The sequence below is a fragment of the Entelurus aequoreus genome, linkage group LG06 (assembly GCF_033978785.1).
Source record: "Entelurus aequoreus isolate RoL-2023_Sb linkage group LG06, RoL_Eaeq_v1.1, whole genome shotgun sequence".
Classification (NCBI taxonomy): domain Eukaryota; kingdom Metazoa; phylum Chordata; class Actinopteri; order Syngnathiformes; family Syngnathidae; genus Entelurus; species Entelurus aequoreus.
Window position 1 is genome coordinate 56,453,391 of NC_084736.1, and position 27,888 is coordinate 56,481,278.

Consider the following 27,888-nt stretch of genomic DNA (forward strand, 5'->3'; position numbering starts at 1 on the left):
TCTTTTGTTTATTATTGTGTTTTTTTTGTTTAGTTTTTTTTTTTTTTTACAAAATACCAATGTATATCTTTTTCTTCATTTTTATACTATTTCAACTAAAATATTCTTGTCAAGTGTATGTATATTTGCTCCTTGTAAAATTTCAAATAAAACTAAAATTTAAAAAATTACTTAAAAGGTATGTTTTCACAAGCTTATTTTCTTTTGTTTATTATTGTTTTTTTTTATTGTTTGTATATCTTTTTCTTCATGTTGATACTATTTCAACTAAGATGCTATTATAATGTTAACGTGTTCCCTGTAATAAAAAGTGTTTCTAAAGCAGATAACACGACAGTAGAAATAGATGTTTTCATTCCAAGATGGATACCTGTGAAAGGATAAAGCTCTTCACTCTTTTAAAGGTTTTGTCACTGATAACGCGCGGCGGATGACGCGTCCACACAGCCTTGAAGTTGAGGCACCTTTTGTTGGGCCTGACAATCTCCAACGTGGAGAGAAATTAGTCATATCTGCGCAAATGCTCAACGTCAATACTGCGGCTGCTTCCAGTGGCGCTGTGCCGTCATTGGCTGCTGCAAGTCATATGTCACATATATTAGTCTCCTTCCCCGCACTCACTTCTCTGCTGTGGCTCTTCACTGTGCAAAGTACCTGGGAAGGTGTCGTTGGCACATTCAAGGACCAGCCCCCTCATGGTAAGCATCGCCATCATTTGCATCATCATCACCTCATTTCAACAGTATTTCTCTTTATTTGGACATTTCTTCTCTCCACGTTAAAGATACTGCTGGTTACATAAAAGTCCTCACCTCTACAGACTGAAGGACGCAGTGCAAACTTGACTGAATTGAAATTTGTCCTTCTCGTCCTTCCATGCAGAGACATGCGGCGATGGGCGATATGGCCTCGAATATATATTGCAGCCTTTTGAGATATTGATATATTATTTGCTTTATAAAAACATTTCTCCCAGTTTAGCTGCTGGCGTATGCAGTAACATCATTTCCATTTTGTCAAAACTATTTTTTATCTACTTGCTATTTTACTGTTAATATCTGATTTTTATCTGTTGTAACATGTTTGGATTATGGCTGAAAACTATCACGATATATGTGATCTATATCAGTCCGTATCGATAATTACTGATATTTTTTATGACCTATGGAAAATAAGGAGCAGGAGAAAAATATAATAAAGGTAAACATTTTTAATTCAAACGTAACCTTCCTCTGATTACAATCCTTCAGCTATCAAGGCCGACAAAAAAGAAGTTGCTTGGTGCTTTGGAGGGTGCAAAGAAGACGAGACAAATGGAGGGTGATGATGACATTTCACTGCATGAACTATTCTGTGTGGTGGAGGCGATTCAAAGAGACACGTGTGAGGTTTGAATGTCAACACAGGTTAAAAACTCCCTCTGTCCTTCCACATGATTACTCAGCAGTGGTAAAAGGCTTTGAAGAGAAAAATAGCTACAGTATGAAGCAAGCTTTTTATTTGTTAGCATTAGAAGTTTTATTTAATGGAATTTGCTAGGGATGAGTACCTTTTACCTGGGAAGCGACACATATAGTCAACGGTACTGTTTTTTAGTACTTTCATATGTGTTCATCTCAGGGCTGGGCGATAAAACAATATTCATATTTAGATATATTACGATAGACACAAAATAAATATCAATAAAAAATGCGTTCAATGAAAGATTCAATAATTTTATTTTCTCTTCGTCGGAAGAAACTGAAGTTGCAAAGCAAGGTTGGTTGTATGAACAAAGACACTCGCTCTCTGGTAACGCAGGAAGTGATCAGTGATCAGTGGGAGTGACACGCTAACATGTTAGCGTGTCACATGTTGGCTGCAGCCAATCAGGTAACAGTATCAACTATCACGTTTGGTTGCGCCATCTTATTGTCTCACGGTTGATTCTTTGCATGGCGGGAGAAGAGAAAGTAAAAATTAAGAACTTGTGTATAAAACAGGAAAAGTCACCTGGACAGTATGGCAGTTTTTTGGATTTTTTCAAACAGACCATAGTCAGACCAATGTGGTCTGTAAATGATGCAAGGCGCTTGTCCCCACCAAGAACAGTAATTCCACACCACCTAATCCTGCTCACCCGTTAGAGCACCGCTGTAACTTCCTGGCACTAAACCTGCAGAAAATAGTTCTTCTCAGGTTTCTCTATGTTTACATTTTCACACTTTGCACTATTTTGTTACACTATAATTGTGTTGACATTTTTGATACGTCATAAACATATTAATAATTATCAATAACAACTAATAATAAAACACTTAAATTGTAATACAGTTTAACCATATCACCCAGCCCTAGTTCATCTGTTAATAAATGTTTAATAAGAAAATATTTTTATTTAACACTGAGCCAAACAGTTGTTATATCTTGTTTTCTGACACTTCTGAGTCTCATTTGCAAGTGTTATATACTGTACTGAAGTACTTTGCATGCAGTTGCAATTCCAAAACGTTAGATGGCAGTAGTGTTGTCGTAGTCAGGAAGAAGTCTTGGCCATAATTAATAAAAATGTGTTGCGGGCCGCAAATGACCCCTGGGCCGTACTATGGACATGCCTGCCTTATACATTGTATTTGTCTTTATTCACATTCAACTTTATTGTCATTACAGTGAAATGTGGGTTAGCAGATGCAAATAAGCAGTACTTTCATTTGGCACAATGTGTATGTTAGCTAGCTAGCCAGATGTAAATACAAACCCCGTTTCCATATGAGTTGGGAAATTGTGTTAGATGTAAATATAAACGGAATACAATGATTTGCAAATCATTTTCAACCCATATTCAGTTGAATATGCTACAAAGACAACATATTTGATGTTCAAACTGATAAACTTTTTTTTGGTGCAAATAATCATTAACTTTAGAATTTGATGCCAGCAACACGTGACAAAGAAGTTGGGAAAAGTGGCAATAAATACTGATAAAGTTGAGGAATGCTCATCAAACACTTATTTGGAACATCCCACAGGTGAACAGGTAAATTGGGAACAGGTGAGTGCCATGATTGGGTATAAAAGTAGATTCCATGAAATGCTCAGTCATTCACAAACAAGGATGGGGCGAGGGTCACCACTTTGTCAACAAATGCGTGAGCAAATTGTTGAACAGTTTAAGAAAAACCTTTCTCAACCAGCTATTGCGAGGAATGTAGGGATTTCACCATCTATGGTCCGTAATATCATCAAAGTGTTATATATGTCCCCATTATTTGTAGGTTTGTCTACGTACCATAAAGTAGACAGGCACGGAGCTATTTCTTAGCGTCTTTATTTTTAGCCGGCACTTCAATACAACGACACAACATCCGGGTTCCCATCATGCATTGCTTACAACTACGGCAAGTTGCGATGTCCAAAAACATAACATCTCCTCCCCCCTTAAAAATAATCCCCCCCCCAACAACAAAATCCTTATAGCAAAACACCATAACTCACTGTATCATGGGGCACTTCACCTATTTTTTTATTTTTTATTTTTTTAAACATTGTTTGGTAACAGTTACCCAACATAACCCTGAGATGAGGTTAAACGGCCTCACCCCGTGACCACACCCATGGGGATTATTCTGCCCTAGTTGGTTTGGGTTGGTCGGTAAACATAGAGTCTATAAATTCAGGCGTTCTGGAGGACGGCGTTCTCTTACCGGATAACGGGGCTCAACAGAATGTTCAGTCTTACGGTCTCCGCTGGGTGACTCTGGAACAGCCATGCGTGTTGGAACATCCATCACAGGATCTCGAAGTGAAGAGTCGGAAGCAGAAGTCTCACCAGTATATTCCATTGTTCTTTGGGGTGGTGGCAGCAGGAGATGGGGTGCGCTGAACTCTGACTCGTTCGGAGTATCCACCGACGGCTGGTTGGGGGTCGATGCTGTCGCCTGAAGAAGTTGATCGACGTGTCTTTTGCATACCAGTCCAGCAGCAGTACTGACGGTGTAAGAGACAGGACCAGATCGTTTAGTGGTTTTCATTATGGCCACTTCCGGCCACTTACTGTGGGCGTCCACACACACAAGGAGCATACAACCCTCCACAGGTCCTGCAAAATCAATGTGCACCCGTTGCCATGGTTCTTCGGGAAACTCCCAGGGATGTAGAGGAGCTAGTTGGGGTGCCTTCCTAACTTCTTGGCATGAGGAACAGGTTTTGGCGGTATTCTCTATATCTCTGTCCACTCCTGGCCACCAGAAGTAACTCCTTGCTATCTCCTTCATTCAAACTATTCCACTGTGACCTGCATGGAGCTGTTACAGAACAGATTTACGCAATGATGGCGGGATAACCACCCTCCTCCCCAACAGTAAGCAACCAGATTGCATCGACAGTTCTGCTCTCCTGGAGAGATAAGGTTGAATACTGGGGGCATCGCTACCTGATCTCCCCCCCATCACCATGTCCATCACCGCAGACAGGACAGGGTCAGTGCGATAGGCCCTCCTCACATGACCAGCAGAAACTGGCGCACCATCCACCTGACTGAAGTAAAAGATTTCTGCTGCCCGCGGCTCAGGCCTGGTGATAGGAAGAGGCAACCTGGACAGGGCATCGGCGTTGCCGTGCAGGTCAGCCTTGCGATACTTGATGTCATACGAGTGTGCCGACAAGAGCAACGCCCACCGCTGCATGCGACTCGCGGCAAGTGAGGGTAACCCAGTGTGCGACCCCAGGATGGTCGTCAGGGGTCGGTGATCTGTCAGCAATGTAAATTGTCTCCCATACAGGTACTGATGGAACTTGCGAACCCCATAGACGATGCTCAACGCCTCCCGCTCTATCTGAGCATAGTTAGTCTCTGCTTTGTTCAAGGTCCGTGATGCAAATGCTATAGGCCTCTCTACCCCGTTCGGCATTAAATGTGAAATGACCGCCCCCACTCCATACGGGGATGCATCGCAGGCCAACTGAATGGGGAGTGATGGATCGAAATGGGTCAGTACCCCTGACGTCACTAATGTCTCCTTTGTTTTCTGAAAAACCTCTTGACAGGCATCACTACAATTCCACTTCTTTCCTTGACAAAGTAGGTCATGCAGCGGCTTGAGCCTGGATGACAAGTTCGGTATAAAACGGCCATAATAATTCAGTAAGCCCAAGAATGAACGTAATTGGCTAACATTCTCTGGCGGCGGGGCATCCACTATCGCTCGAACCTTTGACGGCGCAGTATGCAACCCTCGGGCATCAATTACATGTCCCAAATATTCAACAGACAGTTGAAAAAATTTGCACTTGTCTTTGCGAACCCTGAGCCCATACTCTTTCAGCCTTTGAAGAGCAGCATCCAAATTGTCCAGATGTTCTTGGTCTGTACTTCCTGTGCACAGAATATCGTCCAAATAGCACTGTACACCAGGGAGGCCATGTAGGATCCGATCCATGGCACGTTGGAAAAGTGCAGGGGCTGATGTGATCCCGAAAGGGAGTCGACAATATCTGAAAAGCCCCTTTTGTGTAGTTATGGTGAGCAAGTCTTTAGAATCCTCATGAATGTGCATTTGTAAGTAGGCTTGGTTAAGGTCTATTTTGCTAAACTTTTGCCCCTTACTTAGCCCGGCAAACAAATCGTCAATGCGGGGAAGAGGATACTGCTCTGCTGACAGTACAGGGTTCAGTGTCACTTTAAAATCTCCACAGATTCGTATTTCTCCCGTCTTCTTGGGTACGGGAACTATGGGCGTGGCCCACTCGCTGACAGTCACCGGTTCCAAAACACCGCTTTTAACTAAGGCGTCCAACTCATCCCCCACTTTTGATCGAATAGCATATGGTACAAACCTGGCCTTCATAAACTTTGGTGTTGTTTCCAGTTTAATATTTAGCTTGACAGTAATGTCCTTCATACTGCCCAACTCCTTTCGGAAAACCTCATCATGTTTCCTCAAAATAGCAGCTAGACTAGTAGCCGTTGGTGATGCCATTTTTACAGTGTGCCAGCTTAGCTTCATTTTCTCTAGCCACACACGTCCCAGAATAGCCGGGTAGTCACCTTTAACAATATAGATGGGGAGCTTCCTCACCTGATTGTTACTCTGGACCACGACATCAGTCATTACTGCCATGGGTACAGGTTCCCCTAGATAGGTTTTGAACCTAGTATCAGACGGTCGCAGCGGAAGGTGTCCCAAAACTTTTTTGTAAACCCCCTCTGAGATGATGGATGCTTTTGAACCAGTGTCTATTTGCATACTCATTGGGTGCCCCTCCAGCATGGGCTCCACCCAGTAACCTTCTGAATCTTCATCCATCTTCATTATATTCAGTGTGTGTACACTCATCTCCTGTTCTCCTTCCGAAGAATCGCTGGACACAGTCTCCCTTTGTCTCACAGTGTGCACCTGTGTTTTCCTCCTGTTCTGTGGGGTCATGATCTGTGGTCTTAGCGACCACTATCTAACCTTCTGCACCCGCAAAATAGCTAAACCTAAAGCCAATGGCCACATAACAGCCCAATCCAGATCCCTCAAAAAATACTCCAATGACAATTTCAATTTAAAATTAGATGAGTGGGACTGGTCCCCTGTGCTCGCGAGCAACCTGGTCGATGTTGCTTGGGATCGCTTCAAAACGGCGTTCCTAAAGATACTAAATGACATGGCTCCAGTGAAAACAGTCAGGATCAAAGCCCGCTCGGAACCATGGATGAATCCGGACCTATTAGCTGCCATAAAAGACAGAGACAGGAAATACTCTGAATACCAAAATTGTAAAACAGAAGTAGATAAACAACCCAATAATATCAACCTCAAATTACTCCTTTCAACTCTCAAAAAGCAATGAAATAAATAAAAAAATAAGTCAACCAACCTGACTAAATCCTTAAAAAAAAATTACATTAACGACAAAATAGAGGAAAACACAAATAAGCCACGTGAGCTCTGGAACATTCTCAACAACCAGCTTCCTGGTTGCAGCCAGAAACTTAAAACAAGACTCACCAACATCAGCATCAAGGAGGGTGACTCCCTCATTACAGACAAAATGGAGGTAGCTAGCAGACTTAACATATTTTTCACCAGCATAGCCGCAACCCTTGTCAACAAGCTGTCCCACCACTCTGGTCGCTTTGGTGTAGAACACATTAAAGCCTTCTACAGAAATCTAGGAGTATCCAACGATGATTTCAAATTAGAAATGGTCACAGCTGATGAGGTGTTTAAAAAATTGAGCGCGCTCCACCCTAACAAGGCCACCGGCCTTGATAATATTCCCTCCAGATTCCTCAGGGACTCTGCCTCCATCATTGCTCCGATCATCACGCACATAATAAACCTATCAATTACACAAGGCCAAGTACCAAAAGATTTTAAGATTGCAAGAGTAACTCCCCTCTTTAAAAAAGGAAGCAAATTGGAACCTGGCAACTACCGACCTGTTTCTATTCTCAGTTCCATTTCGAAAGTAATGGAAAAAATTGTTTATGAACAGGTCGATAGTTACCTTGCCACTAATAAACTCATGTACAAATTCCAATCCGGCTTCAGAACTAACCACTCCACTGACACATGCCTTCTCTATCTGACCGAACACATCAAACATGAGGTGGACGCGGGCAAATACTGCGGCATGGTCATGCTGGACCTTCAGAAGGCCTTTGACACCGTTAACCACGCTATACTGTTGGATAAGCTCAGCGCAATCGGATTTAACAAAAACTCATGGAGCTGGATGCAATCTTACTTGGAGGGGAGGGAGCAGGTGGTAGAGGTGAACGGCACCGTGTCCCCCCCCCCCCCTCTCGGTGAGCTGTGGAGTCCCCCAAGGCAGTATATTGGGACCTTTACTGTTCCTAATATACATAAACGACATGTCATCGGCATGCGACTGTGAATTGTTTTTGTTTGCGGATGACTCTGCCTTGCTGGTATCCGGCAAGTCACAGGTGGAGAAAATCCTCAGTGCTGAGCTCTGTAGAACTTGCACCTGGCTCGCTGACAACAAGCTATCCATACACTTGGGTAAAACAGAATCCATCCTGTTTGGGTCCCACATCAACCTCAAGAAAGTCAATGACTTCACCATAAAAGTGGGTGACATTGTTATCACCAGGAAAGATGAGGTCACCTACCTAGGTTCCATTCTAGAGGCTAACCTTTCCTGTGATAAAATGGCAACCAAGGTAATCAAAAAGGTTAACCAATGAACGAGATTTCTCTACAGAATCTCCTCTCTGGTCAACAAAAGCACCTTGAGGATTCTGGCGGGAACCCTTTTTCGATTACGCATGCACCTCCTGGTACCCTAGCACCTCCAAAACCCTCAAATCTAAACTCCAAACATCTCAGAACAAGCTAGTCAGGTTACTGCTAGACCTCCACCCCAGATCCCACCTCACTCCTACCCACTTCTCTAAAGTGGGCTGGCTCAAGGTGGAGGACAGAGTTAAACAACTAGCACTGAGCCTAGTCTATAAAATCCGCTACACCTCCCTGATACCGAGGTACATGTCAAACTACTTCCTTAACGTAAATGACCGCCATAACCACAACACCAGGGGGAGCTCCACTAACCACGTTAAACCCAAATTCCGAACTAACAAAGGTCTTAACTCATTCTCTTTCTATGCCACATCAATGTGGAATGCGCTCCCAACAGGTATAAAAGAAAGGGCATCTCTATCCTCCTTCAAAACCGCAATAAAAGTTCACCTCCAGGCAGCTACAACCCTAAACTAACACCCTCCCCGGATTGCTAACAATCAAATGTAAACAATCAAATGCAGATACTTTTTCTTATGCCTTCTGATCTCTCTCTCTCTCTCTCTCTCTCTCTCTCTCTCTCTCTCTCTCTCTCTCTCTCTCTCTCTCTCTCTCTCTCTCTCTCTCTCTCTCTCTCTCTCTCTCTCTCTATGTCCACTACTTGATGTCCATATCCTACCCCCCCCCCCTCCACACCCCTGATTGTAAATAATGTAAATAATTAATTGTGATTATCTTGTGTGATGACTGTATTATGATGATAGTATATATGATAGTATATATCTGTATCATGAATCAATTTAAGTGGACCCCGACTTAAACAAGTTGAAAAACTTATTTGGGTGTTACCATTTAGTGGTCAATTGTACGGAATATGTACTTCACTGTGCAACCTACTAATAAAAGTCTCAAATTCACAGTCATGCATGTTGGCAGACTTTGATGTTTTCTCCTTGTTCTTTTTTCTTAAGCAGGCCCGCTCGATATGGCCTCTTCTTCCACAACTGCGACAGTCCATATCCTTACACCAGCATGACGTGGCTAGGTGTCCTGATTTTCCACAACGGAAACATGTCCCTTGTCCACTAGGTCTATCCGTTTGAACTGTATGCACTCCGCCTGTAGCGTTCATTTGGTGAGCCTCCTTTGAGGCCATTTCCATGGCGACACTGATTTCAATTACTTTCTGCAACGTCGGGTTACTTTCGGTCAGCAGTTTCTTCTGAGCGGCTTCATTTCTCAGTCCGAGGACCAATCTGTCTTTTAATGCGTCATTTAAACCTTGCCCAAATTCACAATGTTCAGCTAATTTCCTCAGCGCTGCAACAAACATGGTAACAGATTCCCCCTCTTCTTGATTTTGTCTGTGGAATCTAAACCTTTCTGCGAGCATTAATGGTTTGGGTGAAAAATGCTGGGTCAGAACATCCACTGTTTCTGCATAGGTTTTGGTGCCCGGTTTGGTGGGCTGCAGCAGGTCACGCAACAAATTAAATGTCTTTGGACCCTTCACTGACAAAAATGTGGGTACTATTTTATCATTACTGATGTCATTTGCCAATACAAAATAGTCAAAACGTTCTGCATATGCACTCCACTGTTCCACGTGCTCATCAAAAGGGCCAATATTACCAACAACTCCTGCCATTTTCCTTTCAGGCTCTTGGTTATTACCAATATCCTCTGACAATTCTTCCTCCTCAGACGGGTCCTCCCTCCGGTGATGTCACACGTCTCCTCTTCTCCTTTTTTTAAAAATTCCTCTTTGATATGATCCGCTGCCCGGATCATATTTCTGTTTACGTTTTCTAGTCATTTGTGTTTTTCTGCTAGTCTTGGACTCCATTTTAGTATCTGTTTATGCACCTGAGTTTGTTACCATAGCAACTGATTACTTTCACCTGCCGCGGGTGTTCCTGAGGCGCACCTGTTTTTCATTATTGTCTTCATTATATAAGCCTGCCTTTTCATTCAGTCTGTGTTGCATCGTAGTTTGTTTTTCACACAACAGTTGACGACTTTTGTTCCGGTTCTGTAACCTTTTAGCTTCCACGCTAAAGGCTCTGGTAACCTTCTAGCTTCCACGCTAAAGGCTCTGTTTAGTGTTAGTGTTTTACTCTAGCTCCCACGCTAGCTCCTTTAGTTTTTGTACTTTAAGTGCGATGAGCACGTGTTTATTTGTTCCTGTCTGATTTATGCTTTAATAAATCATTTTTGTACCTGCAAGCTGTGTCCGAAGCCCGTCTGCATCCCTGAGAGAACGAACACCCGCACCCGGTCGTCACAGTACGATGCAACCAAAAAGTTATCTCGCTACGCCGGGCATGTCGGAGGTTGACGAAGGTACGTGGTTGGTCCTCCGAGCGATGGAGGCAGAGACGCTCCGCTGTTCTCCAGATGAGGAGATGATTTGGGGACCTGGAGGTGTTCTGGTCCCGTTGGACTCCATCTGGCCAGGGGAGGTCCGCTCTCAGCCCGCTCGCACGCATCAGCGAAAGCGGAAGTCATACAAGAAGGCTTCGGCTCGCGGCAAAGACGCACCAACCCCGCAATTCATCCCTCCGGAACACAGCCACCAGCAGGCAGCCAGGGATTCCCCTCTTCAAAGGTCTGTTAATTCCATCAACTACCTTACCGAAGATTGCTATGACTGGCCTGTCAATCACTGGGACTTCAGCTATGACGTCATTCCGTCGGCGCCCCTTGATGACACGCCCCCTGATGACGTTGCCCCGTCCATTTGTGATGATGTCATAGACAAAGACATTTTTATACATTCTGTCAATTCTTTCTGTCAGCCGTTTACAAGTGACTTTAATTCTGCTATTAAGCATTATCAGGACATTTTTTTAAAGACTAAATCTAGTCAGTCCCAGTCACCTGACTTTCTAGCTCCGCCCCCAGTCACTTTTCCCCCAACGTTGTCTGCCAGGCTCTTCCCATGCGGCTTCTCCTCCCCTCAGACACCTCCTGCTGGCAATTGTCCAGAGAGACGCAAGCGACGCTCACGCACAAGGCCAGCTCTCAGGCTTCCTAGAGCCCACCCGCCCGTGCCCTCTGCTCCTGCGGAACCCGCACAAGCGCTCCTCCCACCAGCTCCAGCTAGCATCTGGAATCTGCTTCCTGAGGGGGGGCCAGTGCTGGTAGCGTGTCAGCGGGGCAGGCAGACCGCATTCCACTGTGGTGGCTGCCTGCCTCTCCTCCAGCGGGGGCGCTGTCTGCTTCGGCTCCACCGCCTGCTCCAGCTCTGCAAAGCACACGAGACCCCGCAGAGACCGACCCAGTAAAGAGGGCATTGCTCCAACAGGAAGAACAACTTGGACAACAGGAGGAACAGTTTGGCGTTCTTAGGACTGGCATCAACGCCATGGCGGAACGCCAAGACGCCCGCCTTGAGGCTTTGGAGAGACAGCTGGGAACTATACTCACCGCGCTGCAGGTGATGGTCCCCCCTGCCCGGCCACCGCTACCAGTCCTTCGGCGTGCTAAGCCGCAACCCCCTGCCTGGCCACCGCCACCAGTCCTTTGGCGTGCTAAGCCGCAACCCCCTGCCCGGCCACCGCCACCAGTCCTTCGGCGTGCTAAGCCGCAACCTCCTGCCAGGCCACCTCCGCCAAAGTCACGACCAACACCTCCAAGTCTGGTTTCCACACCAGTACCTCCAAGTCTGGTTTCCACACCAGTACCTCCTAGTCTGGTTTCCACACCAGCACCTGCTCCAAGTCTGGTTTCCACACCAGCACCTGTCCCCAGACTGGTTCACGCACCAGCACCTGCTGCAACGACAGCGACAGCGACTCCTGCTGCAACGACAGCGACAGCGACTCCTGCTGCGACAGCGACTCCTGCTGCGACAGCGACAGCGACTCCTGCTGCAACGACAGTGACGTCGACTCCTGCTGCAAAGACAGCGACGTCGACTCCTCCTGCTTCCACGGCGACGTCGACTCCTCCTGCTTCCACGGCGACGTCGACACCTCCTGCTGCCACGGCGACGTCGACTCCTCCTGCTGCCACGGCGACGTCGACTCCTCCTGCTGCCACGGCGACGTCGACTCCTCCTGCTGCCGCGGCGACGTCAACTCTTCCTGCTGCCACGTCGACGCCTCCTGCTGCCACGGCGACGTCGACTCCTCCTGCTTCCACGGCGACGCCTCCTGCTTCCACGGCGACACCTCCTGCTTCCACGGCGACGCCTCCGGCTTCCACGGCGACGCCTCCGGCTTCCACGGCGACGCCGCCTCTTGTTTCCACGGTGACGACGCCTCCCACAGCTTCCACGCCTGCTTCGCCGATGACGTGCCGACATCCTCGTGCCCGGCAGGCCGCACCTCGGCGCCGCCCACCTCCTCGTGTCCGGCGAGCCGCACCACGGCGCCGGCCACCTCCTCGTCTATGGACTTTTTATGGACGCCTTTGGCGCCAACAGCAGCGACACCCAAGACTTTGTTGCAGGACTCAGAGGCTGCTGAACTTCTGGCGCCAATCACGCCCACCTTCTTGGCGGCCACAAGGGTGGCCTTTCCGTGGTCGCCCGCCTCGCCTGCGGCAGCGGCGTTCCATTCGCCACCGCCACCTGACTCGTCCCCGTTGGATTCGGGGACACGTGGCCTGGCGACCCTCCGCCAATTCCTCCCTCCTCCCTCCCTTGACTCGTGAACTGCCTTGTAGTCTGGGTTTTTTTTTTAGTTTTTCCAGGGGACATCTGGGATCTGTCCCTTAAGGGGGGGGGGGGGGGGAAACTGTTATGATCCGCTGCCCGGACATATTTCTGTTTACGTTTTCTAGTCATTTGTGTTTTTCTGCTAGTCTTGGACTCCTTTTTAGTATCTGTTTATGCACCTGAGTTTATTACCATAGCAACTGATTACTTTCACCTGCCGCGGGTGTTCCCGACGCGCACCTGTTTTTCATTATAGTCTTCATTATATAAGCCTGCCTTTTCATTCAGTCTGTGTTGCATCGTAGTTTGTTTTTCACACAACAGTTGACGACTTTTGTTCCGGTTCTGTAACCTTCTAGCTTCCACGCTAAAGGCTCTGGTAACCTTCTAGCTTCCACGCTAAAGGCTCTGTTTAGTGTTAGTGTTTTACTCTAGCTCCCACGCTAGCTCCTTTAGTTTTTGTACTTTAAGTGCGATGAGCACGTGTTTATTTGTTCCTGTCTGATTTATGCTTTAATAAATCATTTTTGTACCTGCAAGCTGTGTCCGAAGCCCGTCTGCATCCCTGAGAGAACGAACACCCGCACCCGGTCGTCACACTCTTCGCACTATTCACAACAGATGCAGGCTGTGACGCGCCAAATGCTAACTAGCCGCGTTAGCTTCTCCTCAGTAAAACACCGCCACTCATAAAACTTGACTACACGCACACAATCCAGACACACCGCGCCCGTGGGATCTCAAACCACCTCGTCGCCACTTGTTATATATGTCCCCATTATTTGTAGGTTTGTCTACGTACCATAAAGTAGACGGGCACGGAGCTATTTTTTAGCGTCTTTATTTTTAGCCGGCACTTCAATACAACGACACAACATCCGGGTTCCCATCATGCATTGCTTACAACTACGGCAAGTTGCGATGTCCAAAAACATAACACAAAGGGTTCAGAGAATCTGGAGATATCACTGCACGTAAGCAGGTAAGCCCATGACCTTCGATCCCTCAGGCTGTACTGCATCAACAAGTGACATCAGTGTGTAAAGGATATCACCACATGGGCTCAGGAACACTTCAGAAACCCACTGTCAGTAACTACAGTTGGTCGCTACATCTGTAAGTGCAAGTTAAAACTCTCCTATGCAAGGCGAAAACCGTTTATCAACAACACCCAGAAACGCCGTCGGCTTCACTGGTCCTGAGCTCATCTAAGATGGACTGATACAAAGTGGAAAAGTGTTCTGTGGTCTGACAACTCCACATTTCAAATTGTTTTTGGAAACTGTGGACGTCGTGTCCTCCGGACCAAAGAGGAAAAGAACCATCCGGATTGTTAAAGGGTGCAAAGTTGAAAAGCCAGCATCTGTGATGGTATGGGGGTGTATTAGTGCCCAAGACATGGGTAACTTACACATCTGTGAAGGCGCCATTAATGCTGAAAGGTACATACAGGTTTTGGAGCAACATATGTTGCCATCCAAGCAACGTTACAATGGACGCCCCTGCCTATTTCAGCAAGACAATGCCAAGCCACGTGTTACATCAATGTGGCTTCATAGTAAAAGAGTGCGGGTACTAGACTGGCCTGCCTGTAGTCCAGACCTGTCTTCCATTGAAAATGTGTGGCGCATTATGAAGCCAAAAATACCACAACGGAGACCCCCGGACTGTTGAACAACTTAAGCTGTACATCAAGCAAGAATGGGAAATAATTCCACCTGAGAAGCTTCAAAAATGTGTCTCCTCAGTTCCCAAACGTTTACTGAGTGTTGTTAAAAGTTTCCTTTTAACAACACTCAGTAAACGTTTGGGAACTGAGGAGACACATTTTTTAAGCTTTCGGCCATGTAACACAGTGGTGAACATGCCCTTCCCAACTACTTTGGCACAAGTTGCAGCCATGAAATTCTAAGTTAATTATTATTGGCAAAAAAAAGATAAAGTTTATGAGTTTGATTAGATTTTTTTTTTTTTTTTTTTATATCGCGGTTTTCTATTGTTAGATACTCAAAGCGCTCACAGAGAAGTGGGAACCCATCATTCATTCACACTTGGTGGTGGTAAGCTACATTTGTAGCCACAGCTGCCCTGGGGTAGACTGACGGAAGCGAGGCTGCCAGTTTGCGCCTACGGCCCCTCCGACCACCACCTACCATTCATTCATCATTCATTTCACCAGTGTGAGCGGCACCGGGGGCAAAGGGTGAAGTGTCCTGCCCAAGGACACAACGGCAGCGATTTTTTGGATGGTAAGAGGCGGGGAGCGAACCTGCAACCCTCAGGTTTCTGGCACGGTTGCTCTACCCACTACGCCACGCATTTGAACATCAAATATCTTGTCTTTGTAGTGCATTCAATTGAATATGGGTTGAAAAGGATTTGCAAATCATTGTATTCCGTTTATATTTACATCTAACACAATTTCCCAACTCATATGGACAGGGCCGGCCCGTGGCATAGGCCGTATAGGCAAATGCTAAGGGCGCCGTCCATTAGGGGGCGCCACGCCAGTGCCACAAATGTTGGAGAGAAAAAAAAAAGAAAAAAAAAAGTTGGTACTATTATTTCTAAATACAAAAAATAATCCCACGTTAATTAAAATGCAAAGTAAAGCCTATTTAATAGAAATATTATTTGTTACATCATTAATTTGAGCACTGCTGTGATTCGGTTAAAGATAATCATAACATAACATTGTCATATAATATGTTAATTTGCTTTCTTTAAGTAAAAAAAAAAGGTCAAAAACAAAGCTATTCGGTTTCTTGTGAGTATATACTCTTCACTGCCGATGTGGGGGGCGGGCGGTGGGGGGGGGGGGTGGGGGGGGGGGTGGGGGGGAGGCGCGCGCGCCACCTAAAATCTTGCCTAGGGCGCCAGATTGGTTAGGGCCAGGCCTGCATATGGAAACGGGGTTTGTACAACACATACATGTGATGAGGCTGGTTATAGACACCTACTGAGGCAAGTTTAATCTCCACAAAAAATGCATAACAGTAAAGACCATACTTCCATGTTGACAAGCTACTGAAATATGGAAATAAATTATTACTGATGGTGAAGCTAATCGCAAAATAGCTTAATTGAACAGCACACTCATGCAGCACACACAAATTAAATGATGTTTTTTTCATTACTTACATCTTTACTTTTTCTTTGTCACGTTATTCCTCTTTCTTGCATCCGTTTGCTCAAAACATTGGAGTTAATTTTGACATGTTCAGTTTAGTTCGTTTTGACATGTTTACAAAGTTATCTGGAGTTACTTCAATCAATAAACCCGCCCCTCCCCCCACAGAATATTTACCAGGAATTGATTAACGTAGACCCCGACTTAAACAAGTTAAAAAACTTATTCAGGTGTTACCATTTAGTGGTCAAGTGTACGGAATATGTACTGTACTGTGCAATCTACTAATAAAAGCTTCAATCAATCAAAGAGAGCGAATACCGGAAGCGGGGGCGGGCAGAATGTAATGTTTTGAAGTTTCCTTTCAAAAATGGGATTTTAAAACGAAACAAACAAAGCCTATCTCTACCAATGTGTCCCTTTTGTGGATGTCCCACCAAAATAAATGCACATGATCACATTCCAAAAAAATCACATTTTCTATATATAACAATTGTCAACCATAATGTTACACTTTTATTTCAAAACATCATTAGTAGTGTATATTACATTAATATTTTGAAATTGTTTTCGACATGAACAAAGAAGAATTGTTTGTTTTTCAATGCAATTTTTAATATTTAAAAATAAAATTAATTTATTTTTCTATTCCCATTCGTGGAACTAAAATATAAATAACCAAAGCATACATTGAACACGAGGGGAGGGCTTTTTTGCTTTTATAATTTTTGTAGTAATTTGACCTTTCATTCCATTTTAAGAGATAACTAGTTTCAATATAGTTTCCAGTTTGGCTTTGGTTCTTCAGCCTTTACATGCAATTTCAACTGAGATGCATTTTTAGTTTTTTGAAAAAAATCTATATATTTTACTGTTCTGTTGAAGGTGGAAAACTACCAAAATGGCCACACATCCTTTGATTTGTCAGTCTATGGCCCTCAGTGGAAAATGTTTCGGCACTAACCCCTAATGGAGCTTGTCTCTTGGTTGAATTGACAACATTAAAAAACATACTAGTGCTATGATAAACTGATTACTTGTAGCTTAATGTACATGAGCATATTGTCAGTAATGAATTAATAGGTAAATCTGGCAGGACTTTTATATATTTTAATACAAAATAAAGTGTTGTGTAATTATACAGTTACATAAACTGTAAAATAATAATTAACAGCAATAAAATATCTAAAATCTAAAAAAGCAATAAGAATATGCAAAAAAAATTAAAGACAAAATAAACATTGCTGGTTTGATCTTTCTCCACCGGCCTAAAAAATTGCAAAAAAACACATTTATTAAGACAAGATGATTGACATAAATGTTCCAAAGAATGACTTCCAACCATGAATTTTTCTGATCACCACAAGTGAGTGAAGGATAATTGGAAGCTGGAACAAAAAAAGGGAGAAGTTTTAACCGACTTGTTGGTTTTTCTGCAGGCAATGAGCAGATGAACCCTCATCCAAGACCTGCAGTGTGGATTTGAAGGAGCGCTACAATGGATGAGGTGCGAACAGACGGCAATTCTCTGCTGAAGGCCATTTATCTGAGTCGTCTGCGTCTAACTCGGCTGCTGCTGGAGGGAGGGGCATACATCAACGAGAGCAACGAACACGGAGAGACGCCACTAATGGTGGCTTGCAAGACACGCCACTCAGACAAACAGAGTGTTCCCAAACACAAGATGGTCCAGTAAGTACGACTGCTTGCACGACAATAAATGAGACTGATGATAGAACAATCGTGTATGTTGATGACACATTCCAGAAAATTTGACAGCGACAAACATATGGCCGCATCCTCAACGTAATGCGTACGTGGAGCGATTTCGCGGCTAACGTCCCTCCACAGTGCAAAGCCAGGACTTATCCTCGCCTTCATGTCGGCAAAAAAAGTATCCTAAAAGTACTATTATCACTGGAGGTGGATGAATGACTAAACATGCTACACCACACACTGTAGTAGGATACAAAAGGCCATGCTGACTGCTCTCTTCAATGTAAAAAAAGGTGGGCGGATCAGAATCAGAATCAGAATCAGAATCAGCTTTATTGTCATTACGCAGGGTAACGAGATTGAGGCCATTCCATACAGTGCGATAAAACAAGTGTACACTCTATACAGAGGGTGAAATGAATATGTACATGAATATCGACATGAAACAGGGTGGTTGGTGGAATGGGTTATTGCACCGAAGAGAAGGCAGTTATGAGGGTCAATGGGGAAGTCTGTTCAAGGTGGTTACGGCCCTGGGGAAGAAGCTGTTTTTTAGCCTGTTCGTCTTAGTTTTAATGCACCTGTAGCGCTTCCCAGAGGGCAGCAGGTGGAACAGGTCAGAGCCAGGGTGGGTGCTGTCCTTGATGATGGCACTGGCTCTGTTGAGGCAGCGGGAGGTGTAGATGTCCATCAGAGAGGGGAGAGGCCGGCCGATGATCTTTTGAGCTGTCTTGACCACTCTTTGCAGCCTCTCCCTGTCTGCTGCAGTGCAGCTGCCGTACCATACTGTAATACAGTAGGTCAGCAGGCTCTCGATGGACGAGCGGTAAAAGGTCAGCAGCAGGTCAGGCTTCAGGTTGTACTTCCCGAGGACTCTCAGGAAGTGTAGCCGCTGCTGAACCTTCTTGATGATTGCTGTGGTGTTGACTGTCCAGGAAAAGTCGTTAGAGATGTGGACTCCAAGGTACCTTAAGGTGTGGACCCCCTCCACACGCTCGCCGTTGATGTAGAGGGCGGCAGGGTCGGTGCTGCTCCTCCTGAAGTCGACGATGATCTCTCTGGTCTTGCTGGTGTTGAGAGCGAGGTTGTTCTCCGAAGACCAGGCCGTCAGCTTCAGGACCTCCTCCCTGTAGGCAGCCTCGTCACCCCTGGAGATGAGCCCGACCACTGTCGTATCGTCAGCAAACTTGACAATAAGGTTGTCACTGTGGGCTGGACTGCAGTCATGGGTGTAGAGGCAGTAGAGGAGGGGGATCAGCACACAGCCCTGTGGGGAGCCGATGCTCAGCGTGCGGGTGGATGAGAGGTGGGGGCCAAGTCTCACATTCTGGGGTCGGTCCGTTAGGAAGTCCCTTATCCAGGCGTTTGTGAGAGGGGGGAGGCCAAGAGTGTCCAGTTTATTGCAGAGTCTGTCCGGGATTATTGTATTGAAGGCAGAACTATAATCCACAGAGAGCATCCGGACGTAGCTCTGCTGCTGCTCCAGGTGGTTCAGAGCAGAGTGGAGAGCAACAGCGATGGCGTCCTCTGTGGATCTGTTCGCCCGGTATGCGAACTGGTGGGGGTCAAAGTCTGGAGGGATATGGTCCTTGATGTGCTGGAGAACCAGTCTCTCGAAGCACTTCATGATTACCGGAGTGAGGGCCACTGGTCGGTAATCGTTCAGGCTGGTGATGGGAGACTTCTTCGGCACCGGGATTATTGTAGATGACTTCAGGCAGGATGGGATGACTGCCTGAGCCAGGGAGAGGTTGAAGATCCTGGTGAGGGGGGGAGCGAGCTGGTGGGCGCACGCCCTGAGCACCTTTCCAGGTACTCCGTCTGGTCCGGCAGCCTTCCTGGGGTTCACAGCCAGGAGCACTCGTCTGACACTGTGCTCCTGTACAGTGAGTGGAGTGGTGCCGGAGCCCGGTGGGGGCGGGGGCAGGGCTGGAGCAGATGAGTGTCGCTGGGGGGTATCGAAACGGGCAAAGAAACAGTTAAGCTCCTCTGCCAGTGTCGCACTCTGATCCGCAGTTGTCACATTGCAGCCTCTGTAGTTCGTGATGTCATGAATGCCCCGCCACACCTCCCGCTGGACAGATGGGACTCTATGCACCTCCTGGGGTCCGCTTTTGCTTTTTTAATCCCTCTCTTCAGGTCGGCTCTAGCAGCACTGTACAGTGCCCTGTCCCCTGACCTGAAGGCTGCGTCGCGGGCCCTGAGGAGTGTGCGGACTTGGCTGGTCATCCAGGGTTTCTTGTTGGGGTAAACCCGGATGGTTTTTTCCACAGTCATATTCCCGATACAGAACTGTATGTAGTCCAGCACCGTTCCTGTGGCTGTCTCCAGCTCCTGTTGTTGGAAGAGGTCCCAATTCGTGTGTTGGAAGCAGTCCTGAAGTTTGGGGAGTGCATCGTCAGGCCAGGCCGATACAAATATTGACGATAACATTACCAACTATAGTCAATACTACAGTGATTGGATTTATATTTTTCTAATCACTGCATTATTGACTATACTTCGTTACTACTACTGATACTATACTTGGTATTATTACTGCCAGTATTTGTATCTATCCGCCTACCTCTGTTTGCATTCTAGCTTAGCGGTTAGCATGGCTTATTGTATCCTCCTATAGAATAGAATAGAATAGAATAAAATAGAATAGAATAGAATAGAATAGAATATATCTTTATGGTCATTGTACATTGTACAACAACATTGTAAGCAAAACTAATTTAGTGCAAATTCATAATAACACATAAAACATAAGAACATAGATAAATAGATAAAAATAGATAAAATACATAAAAATACCAAGCACACAGCTCACATGCACAGTCATTATTGTCTTGTGTTCAGCGACACTATTGCTCTCGGGTAAAAAGTGTTCTTAAATCTGTTTGTCCGACATTTTATTGTCCTGTATCTCCTGCCCGAGGGCAGCAGTTCAAAAAGTTTATGTCCGGGGTGAGATGGGTCCCTTATGATGTTTTGGGCTTTTTTGAGGCACCTGACACTGTACAGTTCATCTAGGGAGGGGAGAGAGCAGCCAGTGATCTTCATGGCAGTTTTTATGGCCCTCTGAAGTGCATTTCTCTCTGCCGCCGTGCAGATGGCATACCATACACACATGCAGTATGTCAGCACACTCTCTACTGAGCAGCGATAGAAGGACACAAGCCATTTTTGTGACAGGTGGTTCTTTTTGAGGAGTCTCAGAAAGTAAAGTCTCTGCTGTGCCTTTTTGATGGTCACTTAGGTGTTCGCACTCCACGACAGGTCTTCCTCGATCTGGATGCCCAGGAGCCTGAAGTTAGAGACCCTTTCCACATAGTCCCAATTGATGTACAGTGGTTGGATGTTTATTGTTTTTTTCTTCCAGAAATCCATGATCAGCTCCTTCGTCTTGGTGGTGTTAAGGACCAGGTTGTTTTCCCTGCACCACCCAGTCAGCCGCTCCACTTCATTTCTGTAGGCAGACTCATCCCTCCCAGAAATGAGTCCCACTACTGTGGTATCGTCTGCAAATTTAATAGTGGTATTGCTGGCATGAGCAGGGGTGTAGTCATGAGTGTAGAGGGTGTAGAGTAGGGGGCTTAGCACGCAGCCCTGGGGGGATCCGGTGCTGATGCTGATGGATGCTGAAAGGTGGGAGCCTACTCTCACCCTCTGAGAGCGATTTGTCAGGATGTCCAGCATCTAGTGGCAGATGGAGGAAGACAGTCCCAGCCCCGTCAGTTTGGGCACCAGTCTGTCGGGGAGGATGGTACTGTACGCAGAGCTAAAATCAACAAAGAATAGCCTTGCATAGCTCCCCTGCTGTTCTAGGTGGCTCAGAGCAGTGTGGAGGGCTGTTGCGATAGCATCCTCTGTAGATCTGTTGGCCCTGTACGCAAACTGGTGAGAGTCCAATGCAGGTGGCAGATTTGAGGTGATGTGCCCCCGAACCAGAGTTTCAAAGCACTTCATAATGATTGGTGTAAGTGCCACTGGACAGTAATCATTCAGGCTGTTTACTGCAGTTTTTTTTGGCAGTGGGACAATAACAGAGTCCTTTGGACAGGGTGGGACGATGTACTGGGACAAGGACTGGTTGAAAATCCTTGTAAAGACAACAGCCAGCTGGTCTGCACAGGTCTTTAGCACACATCCAGGTACACAATCCGGTCCAGCAGCTTTCCTTGGGTTCACCCTCCTTAGTGTGCACTGCACCTCATGTTCCTCCAACATGAGGACGTTGTCACGGTTTGAGGGTTGTGATATGACTGCATGTGGTTGCTCCACCTCGAAGCGAGCGAAGAAGATGTTCAGTTCCTCAGCCAGCGAAATGTCTCCGTCAGCCACAGCGAGGTTGTTGGATTTGTAGCCGGTGATGTGCTTCACCCCCTGCCACACCTGCCTTGTGTTGTTGCTGCTGAGGTGTCCCTCTATTTTCTTCTGACATGCTGTCTTGGCCTCTATGATGCCTCTCCTGGCTCTGGCAGCACTGTACTGTGCCCCATCACCACACCTGAAGGCCTTGTTCCTCTCCTTCAGCAGGGTCCTGACCTTACCAGTCATCCAGGCCTTTTGGTTATGGTGTGTAGTGTAGCATGTTTAGCCATACCTCTTCCTCCAGTGATATGTCTACTTGTGAGAAACATTTTATGTTGCTATGGAGGCAAGGATTGCTGACTTATAAGCAGCTTTGCACTGTGGAGGGACATTGGCTGCTCGCAAGAACGCTTTAACGCGTTGAGAATGAGGATGGGTACTGAATCCCGTACTTTTTTGGCACTGACTGAATCCCGATTCACGTAAAATCCAGTGGTGCCACGTTTCGGTACCTAGGTTGTGCATGGTGTCATGCTCGGTTGCACTTCAACACTCCAGCAGCACTGAGAGCGGACTCAATTAAACTACCGCTAGGTAATGTTGCAATTTTCAATGCCAACAAAGTAATTGACTCAAAAAACGATCCAATCTAAATAAAGTAAGGCTCCACTTTTACAAACACGTGCTAGTTTGATGCTATTCTACATTGGCTTTGCTATTGACATGCTACTGATTAGCATTAGCGATTTTGCATGGCGATTTTAACACCTCCAAATTTGTTAAATTGAATGAAAACTACCACTAAGATGCACGTTAGAATCAAACAGCTGGTGTGTAATAAGTACACTTATTAAAATGTTAACGCTCTGTAGGGGGCAACAAAAAACAAAACTATGCACCATACTGCCATGTAATGTCTTAGACTTTCAACTGTAATTGCAACTAAATATCGCACCTGCAAATGAGACTCAGAACTGTGATAATAAAACAAGATATAGACAGCAGTTATTATAATCAGCTCATGTTTAAATGTTGCAATAAAAATGGGATTTTATTCAAAAAAACAATAAATATTTATTAAAACACACAAAAGTACCAAAAATTGGTGCCGTTGAGTACTGGTATCGATTCCCAGGTACGTATCAGTTCAAATGTGAATGGTACCCATTCCTACTTTTCAAAATGCACTAGCTCGATGCTAAATTATATTGGATTTGCCATAAAGATGCTACCAGTTAGCATTGCATACCCATCCCTAGTCATTTCTCTTGTCACTGTCAAATACACAGCTATACACATGCACTATCTTACCGCTATACAACCATCGCCTACCATTTACTGTACATCGTATATCGTCTATATGGCGCAACACTAGCGGCTACCTTCTCAATACCACAGGTATCTCCTGGAAAATGACGCAGACCCAAACATCCAAGACAAGAGTGGGAAAACCGCCTTGATGCACGCGTGCCTCTGCCAGGCCGGGAGTGAAACTCTGTCCCTGCTGCTGGGCAACGGCGCCGATCCAACTCTGCAGGACAACACGGGCTTGTCAGCGGTGGTCTACGCCATCCATACAGGCAACAGGGACATCGTCAAGATCCTCTTGGACGCCTGCAAAGCAAAGGGCAAGGAGGTGATCATCATTGCCACCGACAAGCTGGCATCCGGCCATCAGAGCACAAAGCAGTACTTAAACGTTCCTCCACCTTCGGACCCCGAGGAGCGTTTCTACTCTGCTCCGACTTGCTCTTCTCAGCGCCGGCTTCCTCCGCAGGGGTCCTCAGCCAACGCATCTCCCCAGCCTGAAAGTACAAAGAACTCAAATGTTGCCGTGGGTGAATTTCAACCAGGTTCTCCTGGTAAACCTCCTAGTCCGTTATTTGTGGATAAGCGCCTTGGTCTCCAGAGACTCCACTCAGAGCAGTGGTCTAAAGGTCCATCCTTGTTGCTTCAGAAGAGGCAGAGCTCCTTGCTGACAGAAGAGCAGGTGGAAGAAGGTCTGAGCCTCCATCGACCTCCTATTAGTACGGACGTGAAAGATGGCCTCCTCAACAACATGTCAGGCGATGACGACAAAACTGGATCTGGAAAGCGCTTCGCTCGAAAGATGTCCTACGATAGTTCTTCTTCGCACCCCAACTTGCATCAGGAGAACAATCAAACCTTTTCCACCTGTGCCAGCGATCGTCCGTACGACAGTCTTCGACACTTCAACATTTCCAGTCTGCAAAACGTGATTTTCCGGCGCAACATCGGCGTGGACCATTACAGTTCCGACTCTCAGTTGCTGCAGTTGGACAGCAAAGACAGAAGCTCCAAAGGAGCCGGACCAGCCAGGCCCAAGATGGCCAACAGCAGGTCCTCCACCCTGTCCGGTTCCAGAGAGTCTTTGGATTATTCTGTTGTACGGAGAGGATCGGGGGCACTCCTTCAGGATCACATCGCCTCCACTCGACCCGGGTATCTCCCGCCTCTGAACCCCCACGCTCCTATTCCGGACATCGGTGTCAGCTGCGGCTCCTTGTGTCCTAGCGCTGGGAGCGGCAAAGCGGTCAGTGTTGCTTTTAAAGATCCCCAGCCCGCTCTGCCCTGTGTTTTTCCAAGGGACCTGAAGTCCAATAAAATGCTGTGGAGGCGTCACTCCATGCAGAGCGAGCAGATTAAGCAGCTGGCCAACTTTGAAGAAAAGTAGGAACACTGAAATTTAGTTTTTTACATTCATACGAGGAAAATACAGTTTGTGCTTCTAAGGACAGATGGATTCAGTCGGATGACAAACCGGACGTACATGGGAATGTCATCTACATCTTCGACTTCCGAGCTAGACACACATTTTTTGGCCTCAAATCTGATCCGATTTCAAGTCACGATCTGATACTTTGCCAATAAATTATAGAACTGTTAGCGGAACATTTCCAACATGGAACGCCTTAGAAGTTACGGGCTTTCGGCTTGGTTTTGCTCGAAGAAGATAAAGACAACGATCTCGCCCTGTTTGTGATCCATACAAACACACACACCTTTCCCTCCAGTTGTTTCAGGAGTACCAGATGCGGGGAGTGAGAGTGGACAAGAATGTGTGAGCTCAACACATATGCCGGGGTAACTTTCGGTTTCTGCCAAGGCAGTGCAGCACGGTGAACCAGTGGTTAGTGCATGTGCCTCACAATATGTCCTGGGTTCAATCCCCGGGCTCGGGGTCTTCCTCCCACCTCCAAAGACATGCACCTGGGGATAGGTTGATTGGCAACACTAAATTGGCCCTAGTGTGTGAATTTTGTCTATCTGTTTTGGCCCTGCGATGAGGTGGTGACTTGTCCAGGGTGTACCCCACCTACCGCCCAAATGCAGCTGAGATACGCTCCAGCACCCCCCACGACCCCAAAAAAGGGACAAGCTGTTGGATGGAAGGCTCGGTCCTCTCTCCAGCGCTACTGTTTGTATTTACTCCTTTTTGCCAAATAAATTGTTAATCTTCAATCACAGTCACCTCTCTTTGTTCAGACAGCCTCAGAATAACATCATCTGGGAGGATTCTTCCTTATAAAAGGGAGGGTCCCAATAAAACTAAAGTAAACATGATAAAAAAGGGGTGTGATCTGATATCTGTACCGTACCACCAAAAAAAAAAACAAGTATCGGCTTGCATCTAAATTTTCTGATATAGGGCTTGAAAGTGTGATGTGGAAACGCATTGCATTGTGGGTTAACCTGGAGTCTGAATAGCTTATTTACATGGTTGAACTGAAGACTCTGTGCTTAAGTTTAGTTTTTCCGCGAACAAGTTCAAAATACAGCACAAAAGTGCGGCATCATTAACTGCCACCATTGCGGTTATGATCGCTTCAGGGGAAACATTATTTGGTGAGATTTTTCTCAATTTGGAGCGTGAAAACGAGCCAAAAGGAAGTCGGTGCCACCTCTGGTTACACCAGGCCGTGCCTTTATGTTGTGTTTTGTTGGCGTTCTTCTGTGTTAGGTGTTAGTTTCTGTCCTGCGCTCTTATTTTGGTGGCACTTCTTGTTGTGTTAGTGTTTTTTGTGACCGCTTCACACATCTTTCTCTGAGCACTGATCCACGCCCCTGCTTTCTGTTAGCAATCAGATGTATTTAAGTTGAGTGTGAACTACCTTTCTTGTTTAGGATCATTCATGTGGACGCTCTTTCCTCGTGCCGTGAGTTTTGCTACGTTCCAGCAGTGGTGGGCCATCAGGGCCAGTAAGGCTTTCTCTGCTGGCCTAACATAACCAGAAATCATGATCATGATTAAAGATAAAAGTAATTCTTAATTTACTTTCCCTAAATATCTAAAAGTATTCATATTCTCTTCATGTCATATTATGCTCCTTCCAGCGCTGTTGTTTTTAGGTTATAGAGTTTTTATCCAATCAGAATTCAGCTAGCTTATGTTGCCAGGCTGTACCAAATCTGCCCGAGGCCTTCAGAATCAACAATGCGGGCACTGTAAGTGAACGGACACAAAAATTTGACAGACAGTTGCGATAGCCAATCAGATCACAAGTTCTTCTAGCTGACCTTAGGCAGATATATATGGCGATGTTATGAGCTAGGTAACATAAGAACTCCATTACCCAGCATGCCACAGTAATGAAGAGCATGCGCAGTAGCTCCGTTTAGGTTGTTGAATGTAGCCAGCTTGATGTTATTGATGAGCATGCTGTGGAGTAAACTTTAAGAACTCAGCTAACATGCCTCATCTGCATCTTTTATGATTAGACAAGACAACACAAATATTTGCAAGGCCATTTTCAAGAAGGATATTTAAATCAATCAATCAATCAATGTTTATTTATATAGCCCTAAATCACAAGTGTCTCAAAGGGCTGTACAAGCCACAACGACATCCTCGGTACAGAGCCCACATACGGGCAAGGAAAACTCACCCCAGTGGGACGTCAATGTGAATGACTATGAGAAATCTTGGAGAGGACCGCATATGTGGGTAACCCCCCCCCCCCTATAGGAGAGACCGAAAGCAATGGATGTCGAGTGGGTCTGACATAATATTGTGAAAGTCCAACACATCAGCGAAAGTCCAGTCCATAGTGGGGCCAGCAGGAACCATCCCGAGTGGAGACGGGTCAGCAGCGTAGAGATGTCCCCATCTGATGGACAGGCAAGCGGTCCACCCAGGGTTGGGAGCAGAGTAGAAAAGAAAAGAAAAGAAACGGCAGATCAACTGGTCTAAAAAGGGAGTCTACTTAAAGGCTAGAGTATACAAATGAGTTTTAAGATGAGATTTAAATGCTTCTACTGAGGTAGCATCTCTAACTTTTACCGGGAGGGCATTCCATAGTATTGGAGCCCGAATAGAAAACGCTCTATAGCCCGCAGACTTTTTTTGGGCTCTGGGAATCACTAATAAGCCGGAGTTCTTTGAACGCAGATTTCTTGCCGGGACATATGGTACAATACAATCGGCAAGATAGGCAGGAGCTTGACCGTGTAGTATTTTATACGTAAGTAGTAAAACCTTAAAGTCGCATCTTAGGTGCACAGGAAGCCAGTGCAAGTGAGCCAGTATAGGCGTAATATGATCAAACTTTCTTATTTTTGTCAAAAGTCTAGCAGCCGCATTTTTTACCAACTGTAATCTTTTAATGCTAGACAAAGGAGGCCCGAAAATAAAATGTTACAGTAATCGAGACGAGATGTAACAAACGCATGGATAATGATCTCAGCATCGCTTGTGGACAAAATGGGACGGATTTTAGCGATATTACGGAGATGAAAGAAGGCCGTTTTAGTAACACTCTTAATGTGTGACTCAAACGACAGAGTTGGGTCGAAGATAATACCCAGATTCTTTACCGAGTCACCTT

At 45.9% G+C, this 27,888-nt stretch overlaps 1 protein-coding gene across 1 annotated transcript; it reads left to right on the top strand.

Annotated features, from left to right (window-relative positions):
* The first annotated feature begins 655 nt into the window (after positions 1 to 655).
* Positions 656 to 24,768, top strand: ankrd34bb (ankyrin repeat domain 34Bb). The gene is made up of 3 exons (XM_062049578.1): positions 656 to 698; positions 17,467 to 17,719; positions 23,441 to 24,768. Exons 2-3 carry the CDS (start codon positions 17,526 to 17,528, stop codon positions 24,735 to 24,737), a joined length of 1,491 nt encoding a protein of 496 aa, XP_061905562.1. The 5' UTR covers positions 656 to 698; positions 17,467 to 17,525; the 3' UTR covers positions 24,738 to 24,768.
* The last annotated feature ends 3,120 nt before the right edge of the window (positions 24,769 to 27,888 follow it).

Bases quoted from the DNA above. Each gene is read 5' to 3' on its own strand.
- ankrd34bb (XM_062049578.1), top strand. From the start codon at position 17,526: ATGGATGAGGTGCGAACAGACGGCAATTCTCTGCTGAAGGCCATTTAT. The intron at 17,720-23,440 runs GTAAGTACGACT...TCAATACCACAG, and splicing joins CCCAAACACAAGATGGTCCA to GTATCTCCTGGAAAATGACG.